Source organism: Neopsephotus bourkii, unplaced genomic scaffold, assembly GCF_033783945.1.
Source record: "Neopsephotus bourkii isolate Nb327-2 ecotype Australia unplaced genomic scaffold, CSIRO-AGI_Nbou_v1 NB_860, whole genome shotgun sequence".
Lineage (NCBI taxonomy): Eukaryota > Metazoa > Chordata > Aves > Psittaciformes > Psittacidae > Neopsephotus > Neopsephotus bourkii.
Genome location: NW_026901356.1, coordinates 2,445,633 through 2,464,150, shown reverse-complemented (window position 1 = coordinate 2,464,150; position 18,518 = coordinate 2,445,633). Strand labels below are relative to the sequence as shown.

The 18,518-nt window shown below is 38.1% G+C and overlaps 2 protein-coding genes across 2 annotated transcripts in view; both read right to left on the bottom strand.

Moving 5' to 3' along the window:
• The window catches only part of RCN1 (reticulocalbin 1), a 110,390-nt gene that overhangs the window by 17,361 nt on the left and 74,511 nt on the right, over window positions 1-18,518 (bottom strand). The gene's annotated exons all lie outside the window — the stretch shown is intronic.
• On the bottom strand, window positions 14,013-14,531 carry SH3BGRL2 (SH3 domain binding glutamate rich protein like 2). The gene is given in 1 exon segment (XM_061356657.1): window positions 14,013-14,531. A coding segment is annotated over 1 exon segment (327 nt). The 5' UTR covers window positions 14,435-14,531; the 3' UTR covers window positions 14,013-14,107.

The following is an 18,518-nucleotide window of genomic DNA, read 5'->3' as shown; positions in this document are numbered from 1 at the left end:
CTTGTGCAGATTCTAGAGCATTTGTCATACACTCACATTGTTTATAATATGGAAGAGCCTTATTAAAGCCAGGGTCATTCTGTAAGCCAGTACTTCTGAAAGTAGAAGTCTTATCTGAAGCTTGAAATCAAAGTTATGTGAGACTACTAGAAAAGCTTTCAGAAATGTTCTTTTCTAAAGAAGATGAGGAAAACATGGGTGCTTCTGTGTTTTGAGAGGAGCTAAGAGCAGGTCAAGCAGCCTTCACTGCATTCTTTAAATGAAATTTGATTATTAAAGTCTTAGAATACTTTCAAGTTATTTCTAAATTCTACTTTCCCAAATCTGAGAGGAATAGTCCAGAGAAAAACATTGCAAATGTATTTGGATAGATGTAATGCCAAGAACGGCCAAATCTTGGAGGGAAAACACCAGGCTGTCTTCACTGCTTTTTCAGGGATCTGAGAATTTCTTTGATTTTTGCCTGTTGATGTGCATGGTGGTAATTTTTCTGGTTGTACTTATACAGCACAGCAGGACCTGTGCTAATGTCTTTAGTGTCCCAATGTAGTCAGAAAGATGGGACTTAATGAAGGAGTATTCAGTCAAATGAAAATAGAGAAATCCACTAAGTAATATCATGAAAATGCTCTGGTTTAAAGGGCACTTCCACAAACAGAAAAGTTTAGTCTTTAGAAAATATCAGATTGTACAAAACCAGGCTGAATTCCTGAAGACTTGCGTGTGTGTGGTATTTTTTGTTTGTTTGTTATGTTTTTTATGCAGCTATTGTGTGATACTGGTATATTATCAAATATACACAAGAACAGTTTAGGTTTGTTGCACAAAACTACAGGTTGTTTCTCTGGAATAAAAGTGTTTAGAGTTGGAGTTGGGATGATGGTATATGGGGACTAGTGGTGTGAGTGCCATACAGTAAATGGGGAGACTTCAGAGTGATTTTAGGCTAACTTTGCTCATCTGTCCCATCTGCTCTGTTCAGATTAGTCGAATCCACTGTTTGGTTTTCATCCAGTATTTAGAAGATAACTAACTACTTTGTTCTTGTCAACGTATTTAATTGTCACCCAGTAATGGCTTGTATTCCAGTCAGAAAAATTTATGTTTCAGAGAATGATAATATTTTTCATTGTAAGTTTGAGTAAAGTGGTGTAGATCAGACAGTGTCTTTTGCAAAGATTAGTTTTTGACATGAAACATTTAGTCAGGTTATTCAGTGTGAAATTAATTTTGAGCAGTGTGAAACAGTTTACTTGATGCTGTGTCACTTCTAAATAATACATGGCTGTTGCAGAAAGGTTTATTCTGTTTATTTTTAAAAGTTTTGACTTCTCCCTCTCCATTGTGCCGGTTTTAAAAATACAGCATTTGTGTTGTCTGAGTTTCTGGTTGCTGTTTGGCCAAAAATCCCACAGGAAAGCTGTGGAGTCCATCCAGCCTCCAGCCTTCACAACATCATAAAATGACATTGTCTGAAAGAAAACAAACCGATTGGAAAGGTAAGGATTCCCTGAAGAGCTCAGTAGTGGATCTTTGTTCTTCAGATTCATATAAATTCATAATGTAACTGAAGAGTATAATCTGTAGGTATTTTAATGGTTTACACAAAATAATGTAGCTGTCTCAATATCTTCCTTCAGGTGAATGTTTTTGAACCATAAAAACTGCCACTATGAATTCAGTCTTGACCTGATAGACAAAACCCCAAGCTTTTCCTATTAATAAGAAATAAATAAGGAGAATGGAGAGTTAAACATGTCTTTCTTACACCAGAATTGAGGTTGAGGCATGCTGATTTACAGTCTGTAATAACTACTGGATAGGCAATTTAGAATTCACTGGCAGTTCTGCTACTTCTTCTGTTTGAGCTGTAGTTTTAAATAACTGATGAAGAAGGCATTCTTGTAAGACTGAGCTGTAAACAAAGAAATTTTGACGTAAAAGACTGTAACAAACTCATGTTTGCGGTAGTTTTATTTACACAAAATTACTGATTTTTTTTTCCTTTTTAACACAGCATATGTATCAGGTGAGTTTGTGATGCTGCTCTTTGAGTTCTTAAGCATATGCAGAATATTGTGACTTCAAGAATTATACAAGGTCAGTAGGAATGTGAAATTCTCCAGACTGAAATTCTCATATATTAGCATCATATTTTCTGAATAGCGTTAACTCATACCATATGTTGTGGAGTAAGTTAATCAAAACTTCCAAAAAGCTTTTGTGCTGGTGGCATTTTAGACCTTCAGTTTATATTCTCTCTTATATGTATGATAGACATCCCATATGCATATGAAGGATGGTTCCTGCATTCTGCTGCATGATTGACTCACTGAAGTATATATGTTTACTTTTCTGCTTTCAGCATCAGGGTGTGTTACAGCTTGTTGCAGCTAGCTACATCTCAATTCTTTTAACTTCTTTTGAATACTTCAAATTTAGGCTTAGTTGTAGTAACATTAGATCTCTAAATGCTTGAATTGAACTACTGTTGGAGTTGGATTCAGATGTCATATTCAAGGTCCAAAACACGCAGCATTATTTTGTTTATCATAATGAGAATTTTTACTCCTTTGTGTTTAATTCAAAGCCTTCTGGAAGTGGAACTGCTTGAATAATCTACAGGTGGGATGGATTAACGAAATACTACTAGACTATTATTAGTGTTATATGCTTGGTTGTGTGACATATAATAGAATTTCGAAATGTTGCATCCTCGTTAGGCAGTGGTGTTTTAGGATACTACCTTATCTTCAGAAAAGTTGTAAACTAGGATGCTGTCACACAAAATGTTTTTTCAGGGCATCTGCTTTCTAAAGTTTCTTCTACAGTTATTGATCACTTAGCACCACTGGTGTAATTCAGATGCACTAGTAGTAAAAGTCAGTTTATGGTAGAGGTTTAGCACTCAGTATTAGTAAATTATTGAGGGGAAAAAAAGTGATGTAAAAGTCATGGAATGACCTCAAAAGTCAGTACTAGGAATGTCAGCCTGTCAGATTGCATTATTAGAATGAGCTCATCCTCTTTAAACGCACTTGAGTTCTGTAAATGATGATTCGTTGCCCAGGTGGTATAATGCCCACTCAATAGACCTCAGCAAGAGTTTTCCTTGTTCTCTGTTCTAGAAATTAACTGTCAGTGACTATTGCAGGAGCTACAAGTTGTCCACTTCTAGTTACAGCCTCTGTGTGGAGCTTTTGGAACACGGGATTGATTTATTTTTCTTTATTTTTCTCCTTCTTTCCCATCTTTTCTTTCCTCCCTGTTTTAGTAACTCTAACCTGAAAGTGAATCCCACAGTCCTACAACCGGGATAAAAGATGTCTGAGTAAAATACTATTGCTTTTGCTGGCTTCTTTCCTCACATTTGTTATAGTGCTAAGGCAACTAAGGTAACATCATTTCCCTTCTGAATATGTAATTAAGTGTCCACTGCTGCTTAACACATCTCCAGGTGAATGACTTGCAAGTTTGTCTTAAATGCTTTGTTGCTTGAGCCTGTCCTCAAAAGACTTTCTTCATGCTTTTAAGGTTTTTAATTTTAGCTAATTTTCATTTGGTTTTGGTAAAATTAAGCATGTGGATGCTGGAACTCCACAAAAAGGAATTTTGTCCATTTTATCATGATTTCTGATCTCTGAAAAGTCCATTTGACACCTAAAGATACTCTTAAAGATTTTCTAGCTGATATTTTAAAAACCAGTCAATATATATTTGTCATCTTGTCAAAGCATACCATTGTGTTTGTCAGTTATATTGTAACTGTAGTGCCTGGGTATTAGACTGTCTCTTTTGCTTGTTTTCTTTTTACATAAAGAAATTAATTGTGTGTCTTTGATAATGTGATGAGAGATCAGCTTGAAGCCCCAGTTCCTCTCTTGAGCTCTTATTTTACTAACCTTTCATGTTGGTGATACCTCCCTGCCTTAAAGACAGACAGTGCTTTCTTTTCATGGTAGATTCTTCCAGTAGCTATTTCATTTGAATTGGTGACAGACCTTAGATCAGCAGTATTACATGAGTCTGTGGAAAATACCTCTTGGTTTAGCAGAGTTGTCCAAAATGATAACCAAAGAAAAGATATACTCAGATGTTAATGGTAGGAGTCTGTCTTCTCACAACAGGCAGCATCAGTTGATTGGAGTGAGACAACTCTAACACACTTCCCAGGTGATCTGCCCAAAATGAGATGAAAGGGGTGCCTGGTTATGTTCTGAAGTACTGCATTTCCCCTCCCTAATCCAACCCACAGATTTCTGCCTGCCTCTAAGCGCACAATGACCTGAAACATTTGTAATTGCTCCTCTTATGATCTTTCTTATTGATTATGTCTAGGGAATCAGAAATGGGGGTATATTATGCTGGGGTTATATTTAGTATATTCAGTATATTATACAGTATTCAGTAATATATTCAGTATTCGGTAATATAGTATTCAGCATTATGGTATTCAGTAATATAGTAATCTAACTAGTAGTGATAGTATTTCATTACTTGATTGAAATTTATTGTTAAACTCAGATACGGTTTTAGTAACAAATTAATTGCATTACTGTTAAACTGAAATCCTACCTTGACTTGGAAGTTGTAAAAATAAAGATAAACCTTAAAAAGTTAATAAGCACAGACAAAACCCCACCACCAACTAACCGACCAAACATAAACATAACATCATGTGTATATTGAAAGAACAGGATTATTCTCATTGTTCTGGAAGCTGCACTGCAATTCAACCTGTGATTGCTTTGAAGGTTAAGAGTGTTATTAATTTGCATTTACAAAGAACTTTTTCCTTCTGTATTGCAGTTGAAGAGGGTAATATCTGGAAGAATTCTTCACCTCCTTATTAGTAGGTGCAGAGCACGTAAAGCAAAATTTTCATACTCAAAGAAAAATGTAAGGGATATTGACATAAGTTATATGCCTATATATAAGTATATATATATGTATATATAAGTCTACATTATAGACTTAAGGCTTGCATGCTTACTTTTATATGGAAGAGTCACAGTAGCTAAATTTTCATTAATTTTCCAGCATTTGGTCTTTCTTTTTAAGAGTAGCCTTACCTCTACTGTCATTTTAGTATTTCAAGATTGAGATTTGCAAAGGAAAAAGAATTGGAAAGGACTATGCACTCCTGAATGTAAAAGCACATTAAATTCATATTTGGGGAGAAAAGTCAGGTGTATATCCGTAAAAGAGGTTTAGATTTTAATGTCTTATAAAGGGCTTGTGTGGGTTTTATGGTATATATGTTATGTAGGTGACCGGTTTTTCCAATATTTTACATGCATGTAACTTCACAGGGGAATATGAATAATGTTATTGTGTGTCTTTTATGGCTGTCAGGTGAATTAGTTTTCCAATTAATAACATATCATTGAAAACATGAAAGTAAATTCAGGCAGATGTAGTCTGATTAACTCATACACCATTATGAGCGTGTGGTACATTGTGAAAATTAGTACTGCTATGAAAGCAGACAGATTTTAGTTCAAGAAAACTGCTTTTCCTGAATATAATGGCATGATTTTAATTTAAAGAATATTGATCTTTCTGTTGCATTAGAATTAATTTCCTTTTCAGACATCTGACTATGCACTTGATGTCTGAAACTCCTGACTCTCTCTTGAAAAGTAAAACCTTAGTGCTTATGTAGTTAGTTTTCAGGGAGGAGCTGACAAAACCAAAGAATGGACACCCCCCCCCCCAACCGTCCTAACTGCTTCCTACAAAGCAAAAATCATATGGTCACAATTAAAATTTTCCATCAAATAGCAAGTTTTGTTCTTCCCCTTTCCTTTGCACTGTTTTCAAACTTGTTTTCATTGTATTTTGGGAAATGAAATACGTAAGTCTTTCAAGACATATTTCACTGCAAGTGTAGAGGATGATAAATAATAATTTACAAAAAATTTTATGGAGGGAGAAATGAGGCTTAAAAAGAAGTTAATCATATCAAGGCAGCTCAGTATGATGAGACAACAAATGACCAGCATCCCTTTGGCAAACAAAACTGAATCATAGTGAGGAAATGAGGTTGCCAAGGCAGTGAAAAACACAGCTAGAAACTTCTCTGCTAAGTTAAGTCCCAAATTGCAAGGCATTCACGGCCTCTGGGAAATAGTGAGTCCCTTGCATATTTCTCTTAATAGACAGGGTCTGCTCCTCCCATCATTTCTTGGCAAAGGAGCCAGTGAGGTTTTCTGTACAAAGGATGAACTATGCCCTCACCCATAGGCTTTTGCTCATTGTGGCTAAGGTACATGGAACTTTGACTAATACTGTGCAGTGGCTTTTCTGTGGCTGTAAGGAGGATTTTCATTTCTTTGGGTATCAGACCTGCCCTGTATAAGACTGATATAGTTACTGTGAGTGATGTAATGCTACAGCTGATTTTGGAGTTCTTGAAATTAGTGAAATATACTACATTGATGGCTTGTTCCATAGAACTTCTGCCTTTTCACCACTCTGCAATGTAAATCCTGTATTAAAAAAAAAAAAAAAACCATATTGATGTTCACTGTATTCAAGACTTCAGCTGCTTCCTATGACCTTTCTAGATACTGAGCAAGGAAGATTTTCAGGTCATGAGTGAATGAGGTCTCTGCTCTTGATCATATCATACCACTGACCTTGGGGGAGTGTTTGTGGCAAGTTGCCGTCTCTGTCTCAGCTTCCCTGCTCACAGGAATAATAAAAAATAATTTTACAAAACCCACAATAGGATTAATGAGTAAAAGCAACAGTGTAAATATTTGGTAGGCAGTTGTTTGCTTACCATTTGACTTTGTAAGTGTTTTAGGAAGCTAGAGGTATGAGAGAAAAGATCATTTAGATGTTACACTGAGAGGGAAAATTTTGATTTCTTTCAGAAAACAGTCATATGCCACAGATGTGGAAAAAAAAATAAAAATCTGTCAATCGATGCCACCTTTTTGAGCTGTATAAGTTTTTTTGTGTTAAGCACCTCCTTGAAACACTTTCAGTAAGGTTTGTGTAGCAATACTTGAGATTGGGAAGGGAAAGGATTGCTCAAAGTTATCCATGGAGCTGCTCTAATTCTCTGGCATTTCTTGTTTTGCTGTGACTCCTGCTTTTATGGATGGGGACACTTCCAGACTCTGCCCTGTAGCTGTCCCTGCCGCCATTTCTCTAGGAGCTACAACTGCAAAGCATGTTGCCAGAGCACACAGAAGGGTCTTCAGCTGTTTTGAGTAGGTCTTGTTCCATGCAGGGCTGCCTTCCCGGATCCTCTTTCAACAAGTGAATTTCATTCTGGGACTAGAAGGTAATTGTTTCTGGACACTGCCGGAGTATAGCAGCCCTTATTTCCTGAATTATCAGTGCTGGTTTTGATGGTGATCAATACCTGTGGTCACTGGTGTTCTTACTGTTTTGCTTTCTGAAGACAAGGTTAGACATTCATTATGAAAATGGCAGCAGTGGTAGAAAAAGTTAACGTGTAGGGATAGAGTACCAGCAAGGGGAAAGGGAGTGGTAGTTAACTAAAAACAGTTAAATGACATTTTGGATTTGCATGCAGTATTGTGTGTCTTATTTTTCCTTAACCTGCTTAACTCCTAATCACCTAAGATAGCAAAGGCCTCTTACTTAAATCTCATAATTTGAATAAATAAGGCTGACTTCAATTGCAATGAACTAGAGCTGGTCCAGGAGCAGGTGTGCTGGCTGACCTGAGGGATGGCTACCTCTCCCCCTCCCCCTCCCCTCCCCAGAGGCAGAGATAAGTGTTTAGGTGTGCTTAACCTTTCCTGCCAGGGTTACTTCTGGAAAAGGTGTTAGGAAAGGTTAGATGTTGCAGATAATGTTGGCAAGGCTGTACCGTCCGCTAGGACACCTGCTGCTGGAACTGAGCTAATAAGCATGAGGGTGAAATATTCCAGCCATAAGGTGAGTTAATAAGGAAATGAGACCCAAAGAGAAGTGTATTCAGTTAACACACCTCTAGGAGTTAAACAGGCATGACTGAAATCATATTCTTACTCATGTCTCAATTTCATGTTTTAGCATGAAAAATGAATGCCTTTAAATGAAACAAATATGAAATGCTAATATTGAAGAGAAATAACATTTTTGTTCTCAACACTTGTGCATATTTTATGCTTCCTCTTGCTGCTGAAATATCTTAACCTGTCTTGTTCCTTTATGCTTTTAGCTGTAAAAATTGCTGGTAGTTTTATTTCCTTTCATTCTTCATGTTTTGAAAATTATTTTATGTGGGCTGAATATGTCTTTATTCGTTAAAATAAGTATGTTCTTAAGCATTAAAGTAAAGCATGTCCAACATGACCCTGAATGCTTGTAACTTGCTGGCAGGAATTGTGACAATATATATTGCCTGAGGAGACACCCTCATTAACAATTTGTTTCTTTCTTGCAAATAGATAAAACTTCTGGAAATCCAATTAGATTTGATGCTTTTTGCCTTTCCAACTAATTTTGTAACTGATATAAACCAAAATGAATTATGACTTTTTCAAAATCCCATACTTTCATAAAGTTAAAATAGGCTTCAAAACCAAATTAGTGCACTGCAAAAATTAATACATGCGAAGTAATGTAAGCACATGGCACTTTTAATTTTTCAATTGCCTGGGGGTACTGTTATCTAGTCTTTTCTGGGAAATCACTCATCATGTTGCTATCGGGGAAAGAGCGAGCTGCAGCCCCCTTTCTGGGAGCAATCCAATGCAGTATGGATATTAATTAAATTTATTAAACAAATAACACAGCGACTCAGGGAAGCAGGGGTCCATCTGCCAGCTCTGTAGATTGATCTCTGCAGAGACGCGAGTTGAATGGTAGTTAAAGCTAAGTTGCAGAGCTCAGCAGATGGGCTCTTGTCTCTAGTGGGGGGAGATTTGGTGGCGGTCCAACAGCTTTTTTCCCCCTCCAGGTTTTTGTTCCTTGCAACTGTGATTGAAGGAGCACTTCCCTGCCTTTTCTCAGCCTTGCCCTTGCCCCCCCCCTTTTTGTTTATCTGAGCAATATTTAAGTCTGAGTGATTTGTTAGAGAGGTAAGTCCCGGCTGATCTCATTTTGTGTATGTGATGTAAACCTAAAGCAGAAAATAATTAGGAAAATGTAGTCCCATTGTCTTTATACCCCACTTGTGTATACTGCTACATTTCTGCCTGGTACTTTAGAGAAGTCTAGTATCAATGCTGTAGTTACTATTAAAAATCACTGCCCATCATAAAACATATATTGTTAAGAAAACTTTTGTTGGAATCTTGTGCACCCGGTATGAAATTACTTCTGCCTGTAGGTCTAGGCTGTGGTAATGTTCTTTAGATTTCACTTTAGTGCTTCCTGTTGTGTTATACAGTTCTTGAAAATATGTATCTTTTGAAACCCTCTGCAATCTTCCTGTAAACTGATGTCAAGTAATAATGATCTAATGAATTGTTTGGTGTATGCGGGCTACCTAAAACCTATGGTGGTGTCTATTGTGGATTAAACCCCCTTGTAATTAATTATGCAATTAAGCCCTTTATTTATTATATACTTGTAGGTGCGTAGGTCTTTAATCAAGTCTTGATGGGTAATATCTGCTGTTGGAGACCAGTCATCATGCCACTTATATCCTTGGCAAGTCTCCCACAGACTGTAGTGGGAGCAAGACTGGGCCTTAATCCTGCAGGGAATCCCACTGGCTGTGGTTCAGAAAGCCTTCCCAGAAGGTTTTGTAATGTCTAATCAGAGCTTCACTATTCCTCATTGAGTGCTTGCAGTGGGAAATCTGTAACCATATAAAAGTCACTGCTCTATTGCAGCAAGTAAGAGTAAAGAGACACTGGGCTACTGAAGAGCCGTGTCACAAAGATTGCATTTGCCTTTCCTGGCTGAGAAAAAGCTAGGTAAAACGGCTTCTGAAATTATTCTGAAATAACAAAAACAAGGCCTGTGGGATTTGGCTGTAATAATGTGCGGTTTATAGAGTAAACAACACAGACATCTTTTCTGGATGATAGCTTATGCTTTTTTAGCTCTTGTGCTTTCCCTGTATTAATTTTTTTTTAATGTCTGTTTTGTTTTTATTTTTTGTTTCTGCCCCCTTGGATCAGCCTTGGTTGGAAGAAAATATCAGTGTTTAACTCCACTCATGGATATTAGGCTTTATCCAGAGGCAAAACCCAGTTTTGTTTCTGTGAGTTTACTGTGTTTTGCTATTGATATGTTTTCAGTTTTAGACCATGCTGACATAAATAACATGGATGTTTCAGTTACTGTAGTAAAGGCCAGAATTAGTTGGGTTTTTAAGTGCTCCGCAAAACAGTACTCAGAGCTCTAGAAGAGACATTATTGATCTGTAGTTCTTTTAGTATTTTAAACTGACCCAATTTGATGTAGAGAGGAGACTACTCCTGAGAGTCTTGTTTATCAATGTGTAATAGGTGATCTAGTAATTTATTTATCCATCTGGCTTGTTGGAATTGAGACACCTCAGGGTTATGCATCCTGTGTTTGAGTTTATAGACTATTTACCACTATCTGTTGTTTTGTATCAGGGCTAATTCTACTCTAATTTGAGTAGTTATCCAATTTCTTGAGTGAGTGAAGTTGTTCATGGAAGGGTTGTTTGGAGTTTTTCTTTAATTTTTTGGAAGCATATCTTGCATTTAACTTCAGTCACTTTTAGACTAAGATAGTGGTCTCTGTGCATGATTTAGAGTAGAAATAAAATAATTAAAATTATATGAATTCCCATAAATTGACAGAGTGAGGAATTAAGGGAGATGTGCAAATTGGTTGCTGTGCTTAACACCATGTTGTTTAAAATCAGTTGTCTTCGAAAGGAACTTTGCATGTTTTAGGAACAGGCAGACTAACAGAGGGGTATGTAGTAGGGGTCATTTAAAATGAATACATTTTTTACCTGAAATATTCCGTTATCACTTCATCTAGTGGTGCTTAATTCCAGTATTCTTAAATGAGTAGAGCTCCCATCGGTGTTTGTGTCCTCTCTGACATAGACTAAAGTACCAGCCCCACATGTTAAATTTTGCTCCCAAACAGTATCGTGGGGTGCTGTTAATTTGCATGGCATTGTAGAGGTAGAAGCAAGAGGCCTCTGAAAGTAAGCAGATGTACTGTAGTTCTGCTTATGACATAGGAACAATGCTTGTGTTTTTAGCAAGCTGTTCCAGAGGCCTACTTATTTCTAAATTCCCTCATGCTTTCATTTCTGCATTAACACAACACCCCTCAGCCTCATGTGTATTTACATCAGGGAAGGCAAATAGTCTGTACTAGTTACTGAGCAAAGGCTTCCCTAGAAGTCTCCTGGTATTTCTTACTAAAAACCTGTAATATTTATATAGGATCATAATGAAAAATTTATAGCACATAGACATTGCAATAGCAAATTAAAAGCTATGTAAGCTGATGACAAACATTTGTAGATGTCGCATCACTTGTTTTGAAGCTTTACCTGGATGCGGGTAAAGGTTATGTATTGATTTGCTACAGTTAACTATTTCTTTTTTGTCCTACTTGAAACACTATTGATTCATTTATACAATTACTAGTAAATGTGGAAGAAATTGAGGAACTCTTGAGCCTGGAAGATGCATAGACATGTCTTGTAAAATATATTAAGAATTATGATTTTTGCATTAATGTGAATAGTCCCTAATAACATGATGTATGTTTAAAGAGGGCTTTGGCTTCATAATGTCATGTGAAGTACACTTAGCTCTTTAATAGCACTTTTGAGTTGCATGCTTTTAATGTTGACAGCTATATTTAGTACATTTGATATTCCATAGGGTGTTCTTAGAGGAAATGAACACATCTGATGGAACAAACCCATTCTCCATGTTCAATTAGCAACTATACTGCTCAGTGGCAATTAGAACAGATAGGTTCTTAGATGTTATTGTGAATCTGCGTATCAGTGCTTAGGGACAGAAGATCATTCTATTTAACTTTGAACTATCTGACTTTTATTAGTAGCTATCCTCTAATATTAATAGGACATTCCATTTTGGCTTTGTATATTTCAAAAAAGATAAAGAATTTCAGTCTTTAACTTGGAACTAATTTCACTAGATTAATGTAGGTATCAGACATTAATTTGTTCTAGCAGGTAAGTTACTGAGTATGTGGCCTGAGTCTATTCAAGTAATTAATATTTTAATGTAGATAATATCATTTTGGAAATGTATACAACTAATCAGATAAACAAGGACTTAGAAAAAACATGTGTTTGCCACTGGCAGGCATATCTTTGGAAATCACCTGTACTCTTACTTGTTCCTAATTTCACTTCACTGTGTTTCCATTAAATGCATCTAAACCTAACAAAATAATTCATATCTGTTTGGATGTGTGCATCTGCAATGGTATTTATCAGAATGCTAAACTTTTTGTTTTTCTGGCATTGCTCATTCTTGGAGGGTCAGTTTCTGATTTTGGACCACTTTGGTTTGTCAGAAACATGCAAGGTTGGTCAATGCAAGGACTTGACACCTTAGGGATTAATCACAGTTACACAAGGAGTCCCTTTGCCCACTGAAGCAGAGATATAGTTCCTGAGCTGCTGCAAGCTCATTTTACCTGGCAGCTTGCAATGCAGCCCTCCTTTCAGATCCTCTGCAGACTGTCAAGCTGTGCTCTGCAGCTCTGAGGCTCCCAAAGCATGGCTTCAAGGTTTAGGTCACTCTGAATACTCCCTCACCTTTCCACTAGTCCAGTGTCTCTATAATTATTGCATTCTAAATGTACCACTTTCATTTCTGCACAAACCAGATTTTAAGTAAACCTTTTACTAAGTTTCACTTCAGCAAGGCTCAATAATTTTGGCATTTAGAATTAGAAGTTAATATGAAAAAAAAAAACCCCAAAGAATCTGAAACTGACTATTTCTAGTAAATGTCACTTAGTCCTCAGTCTTTTGGTATGCTGCACAGCTTGAGAAGAACATGAGCAATGGATTTTGGTCCAGTTTTCATGTAGTCTCCCTATATTCTATATTAACCAATTGTGTGTGTGCACCTTCAGCCAAGAAAACTGTGTAGCAGCCTGTCCTGGGTTCAGCAGTAGCAGTCATTTTTTTCCCTTATTGGTAGCTGGTGCAGAGCTGTGTTTTGACTTTTAGCCTGGGTACAGTGCTGATAACACCGAAGTTTTTAGTTGCTGTTTGGTGATGTTTACTCTGACCAAGGACTTTGTGAGTTTCAGGCTCTCCCATGGAGGAAGGGAAGCCGGAGGAAGCAGAGACAGGACACCTGACCCAAGCTAGCCAAAGAGGTATTCCATACCACAGCATGTCATGCCCGGGGAGGTAACTGGGAGTTACCCAAAAGGGCAAGGGTTCTTCTGGGTCAGGCTCATTTTGGTGGGTGGTATCATATTCTCTTCCCTTGTTATTTCCCTTATCATTATTATTATTGGTGGTAGCAGTAGTGATTTGTGTTATACCTTAGTTACTGGACTGTTCTTATCTCAACCTGTGGGAGTTACATTCTTTCAATTCTCCTTCCCATCCCTCTGGGAGCGGGGAAGGTGGGGGGGGGGGGAGAAAGAGGGAGGAAAGGGTGGGGAGTGAGTGAACGAGCAGGCTGGCTGCATTGTGAGGCAGGTCTGTTGTTCTACCCCTGAGCTCAGGCACTGCTGGCACCGGCTGAGCTCAGGGGTAGAACAACCGGCCCGCCTCACAGAATGCCGAGAAAGTTGAAAAGGTTCATTCTGGATGCAGTATCCAGGCACTCTCACTGCACATAATTCCAGTTAAAACCAACATCTGTAATGCTTCCACAAGAATTACATATACCTGAGAAGTTTTAGTATATCTTTTTCTAGAGGAAGTCTGCAATTAAAAGCCACATCCATAAGCCTATTTAAAGGTTGTCATTCCTGTTGCAGATTATTTGTTTCCCTTGAAGCATGATCTGATATACTCCCCCATACGCCACATGATACTTGTGGTGGTCCTTCCTCAGAAGCACTGTAGTGGAAAGGATTACATCTAAGTATGCTCTATCACAGTGATCCATTAGGAAAGCTGTTGTGTGCTGAAAAACAGGGTCATTTATCCAGGAGATGTGCTTGTCCATACTTCAGGTAGGTTTTTCTATGGTTCTGACTCCTTTGATGCCAAAGTAGGTTTCAGTCCGAGGAAGGAGAAGACAGTGTTGCTCTCCTTTGATTCAAAAAATCCATCATAATCTCCACAGTACCGATCATCGCTGAATATCTGTGGTGGCAATGGATTGCCTTGTGCAGGCTACATATCCTCAGGAATAATTGTATACATCCATTGTCTTTTCTCCTCCAACGTTGTGATATCCACTTCTTCAAACTCTTTGTGGTTGGCTTCCAGAAACCTCACCACATCTTGTTGCCTCTTCTTTATCTCCACGGAGCCCGAGGAGGAGGCGATGAAGATGCGGATCACCATCTTCACCTCATGAGCCACACCACCAGACGGGATGGGGCAGCTAGGCTGCGGGAACACCGTTCCCCCACAGGGATCAGGACGGGAAGGAGGAGGAGGCCTCCGCACTCCACCTAACTGCCCCCCGAGGGCGGCTGCTGTCTGCAGCACCCTGTCCCCAGCGGCGGCAGCCCCTCTCAGGTGAGCCGGGGTCAGCTCCTCGCCTGCCTCCTATCCTCTAGTCAACGGGAGATGGCAGTAGCATCTCTGAGGAGTGGTACCCAAGAGTGTTTTGGCATACTGAATCGGAAGTAGTACTCCATAGCTCATTCTTTAACAGTGGACTGGATTAACCAATTGTGTGTGTGCACCTCCAGCCAAGAAAACTGTGTAGCAGCTCTAAAGTGTTCAGCATGTTTTCTCTAGCCTTCCCTTGATTCAGCTTCATCTGCCTGACCAGAGAAACTTATGCAAAGCTTAGGTCAAGCTATGTGGCATCTTTGTGGTGCCTGAATCATGTTGAGGCTAGGTTACTAGTTTCAGTGAGAACTTTGCTGTTCTCTATTTTCATGACTTAGGGGAGCAGTATTTGGTTACATTTCAAATAATGTAAGGTCATTTCATTGGCTGTGTACTTGAAGGAGCAAAGGAGGCACCCTTTACTGAAGCTGGTTCTGGTTTGGGACAGGCATCACCAGTTTTGTGATTCCGGTGTTAGATTCACCATTCTCAAGTTCTGGGATCTTGTCAATCTCAGCAGTTAAGGAATCAGATATGAATTGTGTGCTTTCAGGATGCACACGTGCTTTTGACCGTGGGGGTATAGATTGAAAAGATCAGAACAAACACTTGTATAGTGTTTCTACATATTGTTGAAGCCATCTCAGCAGAGGAAGTTTTTGATTTTCTTGTTAGTGCTTGCTTCTGCTCCAGGTAGTCACCATTAAGCTGTTATGATCTTGAGTAGGGAGCAAAGAAGTTGTAAAAACAAGAACTGGACTGTGCTCCATGGTGACTGGGACTGCTCTCTTCTATGTTAATGTCCATGGTGATGAAACATCCCAGTGGATAAAATATCGGTGAACTCCCTTTTGACTTCTAGTAATTGAATATATATATTTGATGTACAGAATGTACACAGCATTGTTATCATCAGCCTGTCAGGTGATTTTATTTGCTTTATATTCTCACACATATATTGTGTGTATACACATACATATATATATATGTGCATATGCATGCATACATATCTGGTGTGTGTGTGTGTGTGTGTATGAATATATATGTGTGTGCACAGAGAGACTTGATTTTCTGCATGGTTTAGAGGAAAGCAGAGCTCAGATTTGAGTCCTGGAGTCCCAAACCAGCTTCAGGACTGAAGATGAAAAGAGTGGTGGTATAGCCACAGACAAGTGAAGAACAGCTCCTCCTCTTCCCCCTCCTCACACTCTCCCCTTATGTTTTCGAATTAGACATTTTGTAACTAGATTTTGGGGAGAGGAAAATGACTTTTGAAAGAACATTCACACTACTGTACCTGATAACAGTGTTCTGTAAGCTTCTGTCCTCACACCCCTTAATTTTAATGAAACTTGGCTAGTGCCTCTGAGACTGTGTTAGGAAAAACTGAGTCTTAGTCTGATAGATACCATAGTTTTGGATTAGTAAATTGCCTTTTTCACCTCCTTTTCTGGGCTTTCCATTAATTTGTGTTGCACATATCCACTGTATGAATACTTCCTACCCAGTGCAGGGCTCTGCCATTGCCTTTGACTGGGCTAAAGTATTGAAGACGCTAAAGTCATTAGAGCTGTGTTGAGACAGGCAAAACCTACCATTGTCCTAATTCTAAAACGATGTCTTTAGTGCAAACTCCTCTTTCTCTGGATTTCCTTTATTTAATGAGGCATAACCTTCAGGGAGAAATCCATCTGTCATAATTTTTGTCTGATTTTCCTATATTGTTCCTTTTCAGAGAATGGGAAAATGTTACAGTAGTTTGAGAAGTAGCAATTGGGATATGCAGATCCTTTTCTGTGAGCACAGTCTGTGTGCCCCAACTATTTTGGAAAAATAGAAATGCTGTAAAGTGAATAATTCAAATCAGATTTGCATGTTAATCTGTTTTTAAATGAGTTTTCTCATGTCAGAGTTCTACGCATAATTCTCTGGAGGTTTCAAGCAAGACTGAACTGGGTCAGATTGGCTTATATATTTTCCCTAAATTGGGTGGAAATAAGATCTAGTAGTGGATTGCTTATATTAATCATATGACTGCTGAATTGAAGCCATTATTGGGCTCTTGAAAGCCTCTAAGGTAACTTAGGTGTTTCTATAGTATCAGCCATGTCAGTATGTCCACTGTGTATCCACTCAAACATTTATGCACAGTACCTAATTCGTCTCTTCCATTAGGAATAGTGTGTAGTATTCATGTACTTGGAGAAAAGTGAAAAAAATTAAAAGAAATAATGTATCTAAAGGTATGCAATTGAGGATCTGGAATATCTTTATGCCTAAACTTCATTTTTCTTAACACTGCTTAAAGTAATATATCTGAACCCATCCATTTTCTGTTTGAACTATAGTTTTTGCTGTTTTATCATCAGTCTAATGCATCAGCTCAGTAGAGCTCAAGGTCTGTGCTTCTAGAGTTTCATTTCTAAGCCTTAATACTCAACATAAGTGTAACTTATTTAAATCTGTCATGGCAGCTGATCAGCTTTTCTGTCTTTGAAATTTAATCAAAAGTTATTGAGTAGAACTGAAATAAAGGTTTATTTATGTGATCGTGAGTTAACTTTCAGGGATGTTAAGGCTGTATTTTCCTTGCAAAAGGAACACTTCATACAAGAAACTTCACTGCTTTGGTTTTGTGTTTTGAATCATTGCAGTGTGATTAACACAATGCTCAGTTAAATGCTACATAGGTACACCTTTCTCTTCTGTTTATGACAGATTAATGGTTAATTATTACCTATCAAAAAGATTAATAGTTTTTCATTAAATTAAATAAAACATTTTAAAAGCATACTATTTCAGCTTGTGAATAAAATCATCAAAACAAATGTGTATTTGCAGCTTCCTGAAACTTCTGTTTTCTTACTGGATTTTGGTTTTCAAAAGTGGAGCATAGTTCTCTCAGGAAGGCAAAAAGCAAAGCCATGGATCTGTTTCCCAGCCTCTGTCTCTGGGTTCTTGAGGGCTGCATAGCAGTTTTCTTCTCCCTAATGGAATGAAAAAGATCAAACTGTGCTAGCATGCAGCGCTACAGTTCAAGAGCTTCTACTAGCTCAAGTCGTTTTAGCTACTTCTTATTAAGTAGCACCATTGTCTTTGCAGCACATGTCTATCACAACTGCCTACTGCTCTTCACCCGCATGCAGTTTTCCTTTTATAAGTACAGTGATGTGTCCACATGGGTAGACATTAGTGTATATGTAACCTGTAAGAAGAATTGATGGATGTAAATTGCTTTCAAATGGTTACGGTAAATATGCTAATTTTAAAATATTGCCTCTCAAAATCCCACCTGGAGTTCTAATCTATTTTAAATGCTAAAGAATGAAATGGAAGTTCTGTCCCTGTCTATGGACTTGTGTTCTCTTAAAAAAACAAAACAAAACAACCCAAAACTCCTGCTGAGAGGAATTTGCACTAAAGTTACCATTTAATGCAAGGTATTGATCTAGAGTCAAAGTCCTCAAAAATTTGGGGATATTTGGATATAGACTCAACCTCCTCTCCACTCTTACAGAGGTCATTCTACCCCTTGACTACATTTGATTTAGTGAATATAAATGCCCATTGCTTCTCTGTGATCTCTCCAGTGTAGGCAAAGACATTTAGAAATCCATTCGTCAGAGCCAGGGCTTTAATTTACATCTGGTTTGTATGAATTTTGGGAGTGTTTTGAACCTGCATCAAACCAAGTGCCCTGTGTTCACCTCCAGGTGTACACCGAGATTCACAAAAGGTGAATGTGCCAGATAAAGTAATTACTGCCCTGAAGCATGTCAGCTCTAAAGAGGCATGAGCAGTTGCACAGAACAATTGCAACATGGCCAATAGGCATTGCATCTGGAGTGCTTTGTGGAGCAGATGTGGT